This window comes from Galendromus occidentalis, unplaced genomic scaffold (assembly GCF_000255335.2).
Source record: "Galendromus occidentalis unplaced genomic scaffold, Mocc_1.1 scf7180000075950, whole genome shotgun sequence".
NCBI lineage: Eukaryota > Metazoa > Arthropoda > Arachnida > Mesostigmata > Phytoseiidae > Galendromus > Galendromus occidentalis.
The window spans coordinates 54,192-68,789 of record NW_003803940.1 but is presented as its reverse complement, the minus strand read 5'-3'; the positions used below and the strand labels follow the sequence as shown (position 1 = coordinate 68,789).

At 51.9% G+C, this 14,598-nt stretch overlaps 1 protein-coding gene across 1 annotated transcript; it reads left to right on the top strand.

Annotated features, from left to right (window-relative positions):
• Window positions 1–8,138: 8,138 nt before the first annotated feature.
• On the top strand, window positions 8,139–14,318 carry LOC114828528 (bromodomain-containing protein 4-like). Its single transcript, XM_029113026.1, has 3 exons — window positions 8,139–8,207; window positions 11,047–11,290; window positions 11,395–14,318. The coding sequence occupies exons 1-3, from the start codon at window positions 8,139–8,141 to the stop codon at window positions 14,316–14,318; spliced, it is 3,237 nt and encodes a 1,078-aa protein (XP_028968859.1).
• The last annotated feature ends 280 nt before the right edge of the window (window positions 14,319–14,598 follow it).

The following is a 14,598-nucleotide window of genomic DNA, read 5'->3' as shown; positions in this document are numbered from 1 at the left end:
CGTACACATTCGTGAGAACAAACCCATTGAGCGTTCTATACCGTATTCGCTTGCCAACTTGGTAACGTATAGCATCGGTTGCCTGCTTGTGAAACTGAGCATCCTGAACAGTGGCTCGGACTAAACAGTGCCGCGTACACTTTCGGTCGGATACAGTTTATCTTCGACAGCTCTACAACCAACGGATACTCAACAACACGGTGACTCCAATCGTACACCTCGAAGGAGGTGTGAACGGGTCTCTCAAGAGTCGCTGCAATACAAGTGCAGAAACAGCAAGGTATTTGAAATCGCGATGTCGCTAGTGCAGAGGTTTTGAATACTGTGACGTTTCCTAGTGATCAGGGGTAGGCTGTGGGTGCTAATCCCCACCACTGAAAGACGATCCGAGACATTGAGCAGAGATTTTCCCGTATACAGCAGCACTTAATCAGAAGAGCCGCAGCGGAAAAAATACGTCGCTCTTCGGATAAAGCCCGAGGCGGGGGGTCGCGGAGTTCCCGGCGCAACCCGGGCTTTCGATCGCACGTCAGAAACGAATTCGTTCCGAAGTTGAGAGTTCGAGCCCGACATTCAGCCTGGTGTATGTTTTCAAAAAATCCTATCCGGGGTTCAGTCGAATGGTCTCAAGAAGCTCTTATGAACCTCCGTCGAACGGGACAGGTTTCTTCATGCGGGTGTCTTGGCCATGTACGCCAGGGAACTTTTCTCGGAGTTGAGTGCTCCTATCGGATTTGCAATACTGAGAATCTTGCATCGACGACGAATGATTTCCGAAGCCTCAAAAAAACGATATAAGCTCCAGGAAGGATGAACGTCGGGGCTTCGATGCGGCTCGAGGCATGTTTTCGCTTCATTGTAACGTTCATTCTGCGTTGAACTTCAGCTGCGAGTTTTCGCTGGATTATAGCTTGCCCATAAAGCTTGATATGGTCCGTTGTCACTTCATGAGTCATCATGGGAGATTTCCGAGACACAGCGCGGAGCTCGCATATTTCGACGGACTGTGAGGTCTCGAGATCGCACCGGTAGACTTCTGTAAACTGTTTCGGTCGGATCGGTAGCGGACTTATCGAATCTGAGTCTCTTGGATTCGTGTAGGAATTTCACTTTCGTAAGGAGAACATGCGCGGTTCACTTTTTGACCGACACTGACTTATGTTTATTCTGGGATTCGTTCTGCTACGTAGCGCTGGCGCGATATTTAAATTACACGCTATTTCACAACTTCGATCTCATGAAGTTCTCGGGATTCCTATGCCTCTCGGCGAGGCTGTATGATCGAGAGCAAAGTATCGAACCCCAGGGCTCTTCGCGGGACATTTCTTCTTCTCACACGGCTCTAGTCGGGTCCACGGGACGAGATCGGGGTGCCTTGACTGGTATACAGATCCCCAGCGACTCAATTTCGTTTCGAGAGATGTTGCCCCACCCTCATGATTAGGACCAGCAATGCATCTCTCCACCTCTTGGATACGTATCCGAATTGCTGGAGCCCGAAAGCCTCGGTACATGAGCCAGGCCGCCCTTTCCACCCCGAAATCGCAGACGACCGACGTCGATTCGGTCATTTTTTGTGAAGCTGTCTAAGCGGTCGTTCGCATCGTCATTAGGGGATTCCGGCTAAAAATCTCAGCTTCCAGGCTTGAAAACTACACGAGCTGGAGAGTAAGAGCTGCTGCCTTGATTCCTCCATCGGGACTAATCGAGGACTGAACTCGGTCGGTGATTTGCGCTCGGAACGATTTTTTCCACTGCGGGATTAAGCACTGCAAGCGATTAGTCTAAGCTGTCCGTTCTCATTTCTTCTGTGTACAAAATAGCTAGCGAGAAAAAACGAAGGTCCAGATCGTTTGCTATTTCCTCTCTGGAGACCACACGGCGTCGTGAGATCGAAGCCTCAGAACGATTTTCACTCCCGACGGGACGAGACGGAGCAGCTAAATTCTTTCTCGAAACTCTGGAATTTTAACGATTATGCATCAGCCAAATCGGAGTCTATCAGGTCGCGAGTGTCGTTATGTCGAAACGATCGACTGGTACTTGAATAATATAGCCTCGATCAGACATTCCGCGAGAACGAATGTCGAACAAGTTATCTCCGCCATTTGAACAAAAATTGCTTTATTACAAATTTGGCTCGGTGTCGATCAAGTTTCCTCCGGTCGCGCGTCCGCATTGTTAGTCTGCCCACTATCGAGATGATAATAATCATGATAATAATAAAAATCAGATCGACGATGATGGAAACGTAACTATCTTCAGGCAATGGCGGCTTTCATTGTTTCGAGCCGCGTCTGATGAATCCGTTCTTGTTTTTTGCCCGAGAAAAATGTCCGCTTAAAGGGACCACCGCACTGAAGCCTTCGCTGAGACGAAAGAGAAAAATCGCTTCTGACTTTTAGTGGGTGCCGACCGCTGCCACGATTTGTCGAAATACTGTGAGCGATCAGATAAATCGCGCGCGTCCCATCGTTGACACTGCCCCACCATATCGGCTAGAGACGCGTAGTCCACACAGTCTTGAAGCTTATCCATTGCCACGGTGGGTGGCGCGGGGAATTCTTCAAAAAATTGCCCAAGCGGGATTTTCTCGCTCCGAGATTCTTCTTTCATGCCGTCCCCCCGATTTCCGGATCATGTTAGTTTCCACAGCTTCAATGGCAATGTCTCATCCCCGGAGTCAAGACCATGGCGCGCCGTTTTCAGCCTGGAACGCCAGGGAAGACATCGACATCATTTTTCGCCTCCCCCTAAGAATCCACAGCAAGGCTTCGAAATGCAATGGGCATCGAAATCGAATAACACATATCGGCTGAAATGAAAATAATAATACAGAGCTTGGTGAGACTCGGCTAGACATGAGTGAAAGATCTGCTCGAGGAGAACATTGCGGACACAATCTTGACGGTGCATCTCCGTCGTTGGATTGCCAGGGGCTGCCGCACTTTCCGACGGTCACTGTAGACTACCATCACGCGAGTCTTCGAAAGCGGGGGTATTGATTCAGAGGGCGGTTCTGGATAGTGCGATTTTTTCCTCACTCAACCCGACAGCGGTCGCTCGGGCTGTGTCGACGTCGCGTCTTATCGTCTTGTGGCGAACGACGTCACCACGACGGCACCAGAACTATAACGGTTGCTTCAACGACCGTCTTTGTTGGCGTCGCTAGTGGGAGTTAATTACTGACAGCACAGAGGATGGAAATCTTATTCATCGACGACCGTCGCTCGGTCGGTCATTACGTAACTCGTGTCAGAAGACAAAGAGCCTATTGCGTGAAGCTCTGGCGGAGGAGACTCAAAACAAATTGATTATCCTCGACAGAATAGAGTCAACCTTGTGGGGAAGCTCATCTTGAGCCCTTGTTCGACTTCGGTCGGTCAGTCACTCGTTCACTCAGTCTGTCCATCGGTCGTCGCGGCCCGAGAGACACTGTGTCGCGTCGCAGGAGCAACATTGTTTCAGCGCTGTCGATAGTTTTCGTTTGCGCGCTTCGGCTGAAGAGAATCGTCATTCTCGATGGCGTCCAGTCGATTTGAAGCTCGGTTCATCGGTCGATCAATCGGGGGTGGACTATTGCGAACACGCGGATTTTTTTTTTTTCATCGTGCCTCCAACTGTGGATGCCCTCATTCCTGATATCGGAGACATTTGATGTTGGATACCGGTCGATCACGGGAGATTTGGTTCAGTCGTTTACACGGAGAGAATTCGATCGATGCCGGAAAAATCAAGAAATCTATCGCCGAGAATAAAATGACGAAGCGTGGAAAACTACTCGGCAGTTGCAGTAACCGTATTGTGTTCCGATGCGGACTCGTAGGCCGCATTGAGACACTGATGCTTTTTCCTTCCATCTTGCCGGCGCTCATCGTCCCGATCGCTCATTATTGTCTCGCTCACGACTGCATGAAGAAATCAATTGACACGAATATGGATTGTCTTCGTTTCCCCAGCGCGCGGTCGCTTCCGATCTTGTATTCCTGCTGTATCAATTCAAGTCGCTCGCTTCAAATCTCTCGCTGAGAATCGACAGTTCCCCGTTACCGTCTGAGGGAGCAGTTGAGCTTCTCGGGACCGATGCTCCCAGCGACCGACCCAGTGCCTCGCTCGAGGAGTGGGATTCGACTCATTTCATTATTCCACAGCATTGACGAGCGACTCGAACCTTGGGAGTTTCGCTGGATGACTTCCCCAAAATCCATTGTTTCGGGAGTGGATAAATGTTAATCAGGGCGTGAACGACGCCAAATTCTCTCCCTCAGTATGCGAATGAGTGATTCGATTGGCAGACATTAGTTCACAGAACTGTCTACGCGAATTCGTAAAAGCTCTGCGTTGGAGGGACTAAGCGACATACTGCCCACAAGGGCGCGAGAGGTTTTGGCTTGGGCCGCATTCACGGTTTGCTTATGGCTTACCATCGGACATCAGCAAGCATCTGTATGTGAATGTGCTCGTCGTACATTTGTCATGACACGCGCGGCTGTCAGATCACGCGCATCGGTCATGTCGTCACGCACTCGCGCGACAACACTGCTGCCGACTTCGGGAAGGCCGGTGGTCGAGCACCACTGGGAATACGCAGCTTCGGCACCTCTTTGCTTTGATTCCTCTCGTTTCAAGATGTCCAGGTAGCGGCTCACCTTCATTCGTCCTCAGGAGACCTTGACTCGTCATCACGGTACGCCTCGACCCTGAAATAGATCTGACATCCATCAAAACTCGTCGTACGACCACACAACGCAGCAGCGGCGCGATTCCGCGCGTGAAAGTCACCACCTTCTCCCCGGGCGTGTGAGAAATTCCATAGTCGGCTTTGTCTTACATGCCCGGCTTTGTTCCACCGACTGAAGAACACATTAGCGCCGTCAAAGTCATACGAACCATTTGACACTCGCCTCGCATGGGTGAAATTCCCGGGAATCTTCCACGCTAGATGCTCGAAGCCGTCTTCCGCCGCCATGCCCTTCCCTTGTTTCCGAGTCGGGAGATCGAGCTCCCCACCTCATGATCAGAGCTTCTACGTCAGATGTATTCTGTGGTTTGCCTTTCAATCGGGGAGTTCCGTTCCGGTTCTGGTGTCACGCGAATGCTATAGCTCCCATCGAATGGGGCAGTACAACCGACTTGTGACATTCCCACCGTTGAAAACATTCGGGATAGTTTCATTCTCAGGAAGGGTGTGGTGGGGGGGGGGGCGTCGTCTCTCGAGGAGGGCACATGATCTTCCGTTCAGAAAATGGAGTCTCGCCCGGAAGCTGCGGCTCGATTCTCCGCTGGGGGTTAACCTCGTCGATTACCTTGGACGCGCCGTTGAGCCCGAGTGTCGAGTTTTTTGCCGCCAGATCCGATCTGGGAAGAGCGTCGAGCGGGACGATGAAGTCCATGATTGGCAATTGATCCTGGAGCATCGTAATTTGTGAATTTACGACGAGCCTTTTCCTCGAAAAATGCCTCGTGGATAACGGGGCAGATTGGACTACTCCGACCAACGACCACGCACTCTTCGTCCCTTATCTACACTACGCTTCATGTGTCATGAACATGCTTCCAGTGCTTCTATTTCCATTCGCTAGTTTCTCCACGAGCGATTCTTGTCACTATCGTTAAAGGGGCACGTTTTGTCTGCGCGTGAGCTACGCAATGGCATTGTTTTGCGTTGTCTCATCGTGGCGTGGCAGCTAGCTCTCATGGCTGCTGGTCACCGCCCGCCCCATTCCGGCAAATTATTTAGAAGATCACCTGTTGTATTTGTCGTCTGTTCGGATTCGACTATTATCCGTCGTGCTACAATTTCTACATCGATTGGTACTAGAAGGGGAATACTTCTTTAGTATTGTCTCGCAATGAGGCGAACTGTTGTTTTTCTTTGATTTCTCGCCGCCAGATGAATGGGCCACACACGGAGCCACCCATGGAGACATGCGGCCAGTATTCTGTTTCGATGTCGATATGCGTCTGCTGGAAGCAATGCGAGGAGTGATTCAAAATTGGCGCATTGTGCGGGGACTTGATGCCGTCATTCATCAGTTCGACATAAATTGTTCGTTTGTGACCGAGAATAGACGTTTCCGATAAAGCTGCGCGTACACTCATTACGAAAATATGAGTCCCGCTCCGAATGAAACGATTTTTTGTGGAGCGGATTTTCCCGTGGATAGCGGCAGTCCTCAAAAGACCCATACTGGGCCTCTTCAGATCTTTAAATTTGTATGATCTGTTTCATTTTGTCAGTTCGATGGAAAGATGAAGAATGCTGCTGCGCCTCGCGAACCGGCGAAGCTTCAAAATCATCGGAATCTGAATTCTACAGTGTTGATGCCGCGTGCAAATGGTTCAGTCCTTGCAGAGGTATCGTCGGAATTCTGTTTGGTCAACAAGATAATATATTCGAACAATAATCCTGAAAAGCTCTCCGTTCAATTTGATGCTTTATTTATACATGCTGAGTGAGATGATGATCTTGTAGCCTTTGCAGGCCATTGTGTCAGTCCGAGGTCGTCCGCACCACGCTGGCATTGTTCAATTATTGTCTAAATATCCCGACGAATATAAAATATTGGTCAAACAAGATGATCGAGCGAATCGATGTACGTACTTCGATGCATTCACCGAATCCGCGTAGACGACGGGGATAACGATGAAATTTTCTTTTCTCGCGTCGGCTACAGTCACACGTGATGGTGCGTTTTGCCACCGCGCGGCGCCCATCTTCGATAGTATCCCGGTACTTCGATTGGGTCCTCGTTATCTTTTTCTGTGCCCCTTGTCGCTGAAGGGGCAAGGCCTATCTTTCGTAATACGGTCATCGATCCGACAGGGATCGCTTTCGATTCTGTTCGATGTCAGGGTGTGATTGATCTTGAGGTTCTGACACCAGTCGAACGTCTCACTGAGCTGCTGACCAGAATGAGAGACGAAGGGGAAAAAAACTTCAAAAATGTGCCGAAAGGTGCTCGCCACACCGTCGGAGCTGAAGTTCAGAGTGCTGAAAGCGGCTTTGAAGCCCGTCGTCTTGATGTGACGCCGCTGAAGAAGGCTGACCTTAGCGTGATCTTAATTCGGACTATGACGTCTCTTAACGATGGGAACTCAGACATAGTTCACAGTGGTCATCGTCGGGGCCCTCAGATGTTCCCCCGAAATCCAGAAACCGCATGAATGTCCTTTGAGCCTCACAATTGCGTTTCTGCGCGCCGTACCGTCCCGGGGGAAGTCGCAGCCCTCTCGCACGCCCAACTTGGCCAATTTTTCCCGGGGTATTTTCGTCTTCGCTATTCGAGGTCCTGCAGGTTATCGGCCCTGCAATCGGAACCCCGTTCTGGACTTCATAGGGCTTTCTGGTTTGCAATCCAGACTCGTCTCCGCCGCCCGGATAGGTACCGTTGCGCAGGGGCTTACGTTTATCTCTTATGAAACGCGTGAAATGAAGCGTTAAGAAAAAGAGCGCCGCATCCGCCTTACGTTTCTCACGGGTGGCGTACTTGGAATGACGTTCGCCGACGATAGCGTTCCACGCGGTCCGCTCTTTCGCGGACAACGGCGACGACGCGGCACCGCTTATCTACGATCGAGTAAAATCGAATTGAAATATTGAGATTCACAGTATATCGGACACTTTCTCGATTTTTCTCTCGTGTCGCCCATGGTTTTCCGACCGTTTGTCCTCGGAAAGCTTGTGTAACGTTACGTATTTGTCTTGCTGCTCATTTGCCATCCCTGTAGTCTGCACGAAGATCGAACTATTCGCCGTCTGTGGTCCGCTTGTTGCATGGTCAACAGCCATGACGATCCACTGATAACGCGGGCTAAATGGGAAGCGGGAGCGAAAACACACGGGTGTAGGAGGAATTTCGTTGATCGCTCGGTCAAGCGCAAACCTTCTACGCATCACAAAAGCGCCATGAGAAATGTGTTTGGCGCAGTTGTTCGAACGGAGCAATCTTACAACAAAAAAAAATCATCGGCGAAAACGAGGAGCCGTGAGTGCAAAAAAACGATCTGTCCGCCGAACATCGTCGTGGTTATCTGACTGGTGTATAGCTAGCTTTGATCTGGGCTGGGTGGCTCGTTCTGCGCCGGATGTACGACCGTCGTCGCTCTTCTAACGTTATCCGCCTCTGTTCTTCCAGATGAGATTCAAACTCCTGCTCTTACTGCTCTACGTGAAAACGTCATTAGCCGACGCAGCACCGAAAAAGGTAACATGTTTCGCAGAGGACTTTCGATCCCCCTGTTCCTTCGACATCAGTACGATGTTCCGCAGAGTTTTCCGGTCCGGGTTCACTCCCATAATTTTTTTCCTCGTGCCTCACTGGTCTGCCTGGGACTTTCCTTCGTGCGACCGTCGCTTCGTCGCGTCGTCTTCTCGGGGCGCTCGAAGAGCTTCCATCTTTTCCGCCTCTTTCACTGACGTCGAACCTATAAATTTCCGATATTCTATCATAGACTCCGCAGAGTTCTGAACCGCTTTAAACTCGTCGCAGTCTGGGAAAGAGCTCCGGGTCGTGAGCCCCTGCACAGAACGACCGGAAGGTGCAACATGAGCGTCGCCTAACTTGATCACCTTCAAAAAAAACTGTCGACTCTCCCGAGGAGCTGGAGCCGCCGCGCTGGCGGCTACCACTAATCCAGTGATTGAGGCAGGCGGACATTCAGGTGGCGCGGACTTATAGTCGGACCATCGCCGGAGCATGATCACAATGGACTGTCGTAGTCAGTCCTTTCTCCTCCCTCTCTTGGGGCAGAATAGTGGTCGATCAAGGCGCGTTCGTTCGGCACAATTTCTCTACCAAAAGAGCCGCTGACCTTAACCCTCAGCCTTGATTGTTCATTCCCGAGATGTCAGCAGTTTATACCCATTCAACTCGCTCAGTCAGTCAACGCGTTCTTCGCTCCTCGTCGACGATATTTTCTACTTTGCGTGAAATTGGATCCGTACGTGTCGAACGATAGAAAACGCATCTGGAATTCTGTATCGGTTCGGATCTCGCGCTCGGAATCGACGGAATTCCGCCCTCGTCTACCGTCGTGAGACATGATCGCTCGTGGGAAGTCAATACATAGGTGCAATGCAAGGGAGATCACGGAAGAAAGTTTCGCTCGTCAAGTACCTATTCGTCGTAACTGGTCACGCGCAGTCTTCGTCGGAACTGCTTCCCCACCGACGTGTTGTTGTTATTGTTGTCTCTGTTCGAAGGTGATCCCGTCTGCATTATGTTTCTGTTCGGTGATGGAGCTTCGTTTGCCCTGAGGTGTTCCTAAGCCCGTACGTGGACACACAAAAAAGCGACAGAGAACCCCGACAACGAATTACGCATAACAACGGAGCTTTGACAAAAACACACTGTTGTTCTCCGACGAGAAAGCATCTCGCCTAAACGGTCGGAATCACAATTACGAGTGAGACAATGTTATTTCAGATTTCTCGGTTAGCTTCGGACCGCGGAACCGAGCCAAGCTCTCTGATCTCGAGGTCAACACGCGGAAGAGAATACTTCGTACAGCGAAAAACGGCATGGAACGATTTAGGCAGTTTTTTTTCTCCTCGAAGGCGTGGTCTCCGAGGTAATTTGCTTGCCGCGACGATTTGGGAGACTGCGCCGGTCAGAGGGAAAACGATTGGTTCCAACGACCGAACGACCCAGCAGAATAGTTTCCGTTCCCCGAATATTTCCAACAGTTTCACGCTTGGCACGCCGTCGTCGTCTTTGCGTCTTCGTCAGAATTCTCTGTTTTCACCTCATTCACGGGGCATTTGGCGTGTAGCGAAACAAAGATAAGTCTTATCAATCCTCGAGCGACTTTTGACAATCGTCCGGCTCAATGAAGAATTCGTCTTTGTTCGGACGGTCCGGCTCGTTGTCGAGCGATTCTTGTTCGTGTCGACAGCGCATTGCTCAAACGTTGCACTGACATCTGTCGCCTCCGAACAGCTCTCTTTCATGGGGAAATTCTGATTCCACCCCCGATCGCCACAACGATGCCGATACGGATTCTTTCTCGAATGCGCGGTCATCAACTCGGAAAGGTTAAGACGACGGCCACCGATTTTCGGTGCCAGCCGAGAAGAGAGCGTGGGTTGACATCTTCGTGGGAACCGGAGGAACCTCGGCACTGGGGAGCCGTCGGAGGCAGCTCAGAGACGGAGACGTAACTTCGCTCGAAAACATTCACGGAAACATTCTTCTCCCATAATGCGATCAACTTCGCTCCACTGTCAATGTCGAAGTGCTCATTGGAGACAATTAGGCACGCACCGACGAGATAGCATCGCAACGCCCTGCGAAACGGCTCGTGACCGTGTTTTCCGCTTCCGTATAGAAAACAATCATTAGGAGACCACGGTAGACTTCATCACCTCCCTATGAGTTTTTCTTCCGAAAAGAAGGCAGATCGGGGGATGCGTATTCGGAAGCTGTCCATATAGCGGAGCACATAACCGTGACAACTGGATGGTTTCGTGGAATCGAAAGTTTTCATGGTTTCCGTCAACAGAAGCTCGGTCTCCGGGAAGCACCCATCGCGATCGATTTCCGGATGATTCTTATTGTGCTTTCGATCAACCTTCTCGATAATCCCAATGAGAGGCCTCGGCGATTCATCACAATAATTACGTACAGCGGCGTGCGTGCTAAGATTCTGGGAGTCGTTGCGAAGATCATCGTCAGGTAGCGCGGTGGCGGCGATGCTCCCGTAGTCCTCGGATGAAGAGCTCAGATGGTTTCAATGACAGAGGTGATTTGATTCGTTCCTCAGAGCGGAGGGTCCATCGTTCCACTAGTTTTTGTTGTTGAGAGATAACTTTCTAATCGTCACGACTAATGACAATCATTCGGTGGTGCGTCCAGCCTCTTTCGAAAGCCACCGAGCAACACTGGCCACAGCGATCGTCACGGGAGCACTGTGCAGGGTCACTCTGTTCGTGAAGCAGTCCTCCGCACGAAAAAGAATCGCGATGACAGGCTTCGGTTTACACGACATGAAAGTCGGTGTTCTACAACGTGCAATTATTCTGATCGCTGTCGTTCTGTGTTCCAGAAGGTTGCAGCCAGCGAGCCCGCCATCGCCAGTGATAACTACAACTTCGGCTATGAGATAGGAACTGATAATTCACATAAGTTCCACAAAGAAGTGGGCGATGGCACCGGTCGGAAGATCGGCTCGTACGGCTTCACCGACGCCGACGGACGGCAGCGAGTCGTTCAATACATCGCGGACGAGAACGGCTTCCGAGTTCAGATCAAAACCAATGAGCCCGGCACGAATTCCTACGAAGCCGCATGTGAGTTATTCCCTCTGATTGAGCGGTCGTCGTGGCGGTTTTTTTTGTTTTGACAGAATTCCCCCAACCGGTAGCTTCTCCAATGCCTACGATCTTCATTGCAGCTTCTAAGACCCAGAAGAGACCTTCAATCATGGCTTTGGAAGACAAAGACTCACCGATGACGTTGCCCGTCAAAATGAAGGAGTCCAAACGACTCAAAGATAATCTCATTTCGGCGCCGACGTTCCATTCGCCGGTCCTGCCCAACGGTCCGGTGAGAATGTACACAATCGACAAGTCGAGCAAGTTTGCGCCAGCGGCTCAAAGCATAGAGTACAAACCACACCCGAAAGCCATCCAGATCGGCCCTCTACTGAACGTTATCGGGACCCCGGTACCGATGCAGTCTCCAATACTCCCGTTGGGACCGGTCAAGATGGTTAAATACGAACCGACTGGCGCAGCAGCTCCACCGAAGTACGAAGCACCGATCCCGTTCCCTCAAGAGGCCGTACCGGCGGCGCTCGTTCAGGACAGGCCGAAGTTCGAGCCCTTGAGGTTGAGCTCCGCTCATCACATTCCCACGCACCATCCTGCACCGATCCTCCACAAGGATCTCGAAACGTCACAACGCTTCGACCCAGCCAAATTTAACATTCTCTCCATGTACACCCTGCTGCCAAACGGCCCGAAAATGTACGACGGGCCGGTTCACGCTTACGTAAAACCGCCCATCAGGACCCCACCTCAGAACGGACTCATCTATGAAGGCACGCCTCGAAAATCGAGAAGACGAGTCGTAGTTCGTCAGAAGAAGCACGGCTCCGATGCACTGCAAACCACCGAGAATGGACTCGAGTTGAGCCAGACTATCCACGATTCTTCAACGGTGTTCTACGTTCCTGCAGAGCACGCTCCTCCAGTGCGACGTAGGTTGGCGAAGCCTATTTTCAAAAAGAAGCGCCAGCCTCTTCAGCATGGTGACGGATCTGCATCCCAGGAACTCACCTCCCCTTTGACCGGACACAAGGATGTGGTTTACGATGACCCCGTGGGTGATCTCAAGCCCGTGCCTCTGTTCAAAGGGACCTCCGTCACGGGGTTCCTTCCCCCGTCCGGGAAGCTGACCGGACCATCTGAGGCCTATCGACTCGTGAAGCCCCCTGTCGGGCCCTACCAAGTTCCTGCGCACGAACAATCGTCGTTACGGCCTCTCCAAGCGCCGAGTCCGGCCGTGATCCACCGACCCACACCTCAGCATCTGCCCCCTGCCCAACAAGCTCCTCCGCTGCAGTCTCTGCCCCCGCAGATTCCACACCAGCACCATCTGCCTTCGATTCAACAGACCGTTCAAAACCCAGCTGTGATACACAACCCGACCCATCAGATCCAAGGTCCCCCCCACCCTGGACTCGAAGCTCGTAGCTTCCAGAGGCCCCCGGAGCACCAGGAGCCTCTGTATCAGTCACGTCTCGTACAGCCCCCACCCCTCTATCAGCCGAGCGTAGCAAATCCTGGGACCCCAGTGGAGTCCTTCAAGATTCCCTCGTACCCCAAGCTGACTGAGATCGAGAGGGCTGCGGCATTGAAGCTTGTGGAACACCCACTTCATATCCCCCAACTAGCGAAAGAAGTGCCGCAAGCGATCGAGCACCAGAGACAACCGAACTTAGCACCTACCCCACAATTTCCTCGAGGCGTCCAGCAGGATTCCGTCCCGAATTTTAACTTCCAGGGAGCTCCCGCGGAGCCTCTGCATCCACAGCAGACGCTCCAAGCACGCCAGAGACCGCCCCCGCCCCCTGAGCAACAGCACGCTCTGCATGACTACTATTCGAGACAGACACCGACCTTCCTTCAGAATCAGGGAGCGATCGTGAGCAGGTATCAGGATGGGGCATTGCGTCATCAGGTTCCCACCTTCGAACAGTATAAGACAACAGATGAGAGCTTCAGGGAAGCCGAGAGAAAGGAAGAATTTAAGGAGCCCCCTCCTCCGAGAAGTTTCCAGATCCCTCCCCAGTCGGCGCCCACGTTCAGCTCACCGCCGGTCCACTTGCAGCAGTCAGATGTTCATGTGAGACCTCAGCATCAACGATTGCACGAACCAAATGCGCCCCCGCATCAATCCGGTCACCTGCAACAGCAAGCCCCCGTGGGACATCCTCCACGATTGCAAGCGCTCCTTGGTCCACCTCAGGGTCCAGTGCAGTCCACTCCGGGTCTCTTGCAGGCCCCTCAGCCTCCTGCACAGGCTCCTCTGCAGTTCGCTCCTCAGCAACAAATTCTTTCCCAATCGATTCCGGCGCAGTATCCCCAACCGCCGTCGTATGAGGTCAATGCTCAAGGTCAGCTCCCGCCCCAATACCAGATTTCTCCTTCACCCCATCAACCTCAACATCCGCCGCCTCAGATCCCTCAACACCTGCCTCAACATCAACAAGCAGTGCGACATTTCGCCCCTCCTCCAGAACAAGGACCTCAAATCCAGAGTGTGCCGGTTGAGCAGCTGCAGCAAGCGCAGAGACAACAACTCCCTCAACAGCTTCAGTATCAGCCTCAGCAGCTGCAATTAGCCCCACAACACCTGCAAGCACAACAATTCCGAGCTCCAGAGCAGCACCTGCAGCTAGCTCATCAGCAGATCAACCTCCCGCCCCATGCACCGCACCATATTCATCAGGCGCCTCCCGGAAGTCAACAGCTGCAACAGTTGCAAGCACCCCTCGCTGCGGGTCAGCAGCTGCAGCAGCTGCCGCTCCACCTGCAGCAGCAAGGCCAAGCAGGCTTCCAGCTTGCTCCAGGCCGAGTAGCGGAGCAGCAGCAGCAGCTGCTCCAGCGAAGACCTGAGCTCCTGACTGCGGGTCCGCTCCACTATCCGCTGTATTCGACTTCACACCTGCAGTCGCAAGCCTCCTCGGAAGAATCGCGAACTTTCGCGCAGCAGCAGCAACAACATTTAGGAGCTCAAGCTTTCATATCTGACAGACGACCGAAATCGTTGGCAGATCACTCGCCATTCGAATACATCAAAAAATCCTCGTGATGACCCGCAGCCGTTCGCACACACGCTTCCGAGTTGCGAGCAAAATGGGCAAGCAGGCGAGCGAGTGAACGAGCTAGCCAAGCCATAGTTTAGCAAACATGTCAGGAAAAACAGCGTCATCTCTATTTATGATTGCCAAACTCAAACACAGACACACAGCGTTCCACGATAATACAAGCGACAAACGAACATAAAACACTATCGAGCAAACACGGGCAGACGGTCAAATGGACCATCTTTTGGATATCTAGAAATTTCATGCCCGCTCGAATTTAGCGGG

Coding starts and splice junctions, on each gene's coding strand:
- LOC114828528 (XM_029113026.1), top strand. CDS start 8,139: ATGAGATTCAAACTCCTGCTCTTACTGCTCTACGTGAAAACGTCATTA. Junction 8,208..11,046: donor CCGACGCAGCACCGAAAAAG/GTAACATGTTTC, acceptor TCTGTGTTCCAG/AAGGTTGCAGCCAGCGAGCC. Junction 11,291..11,394: donor GAATTCCTACGAAGCCGCAT/GTGAGTTATTCC, acceptor TCTTCATTGCAG/CTTCTAAGACCCAGAAGAGA.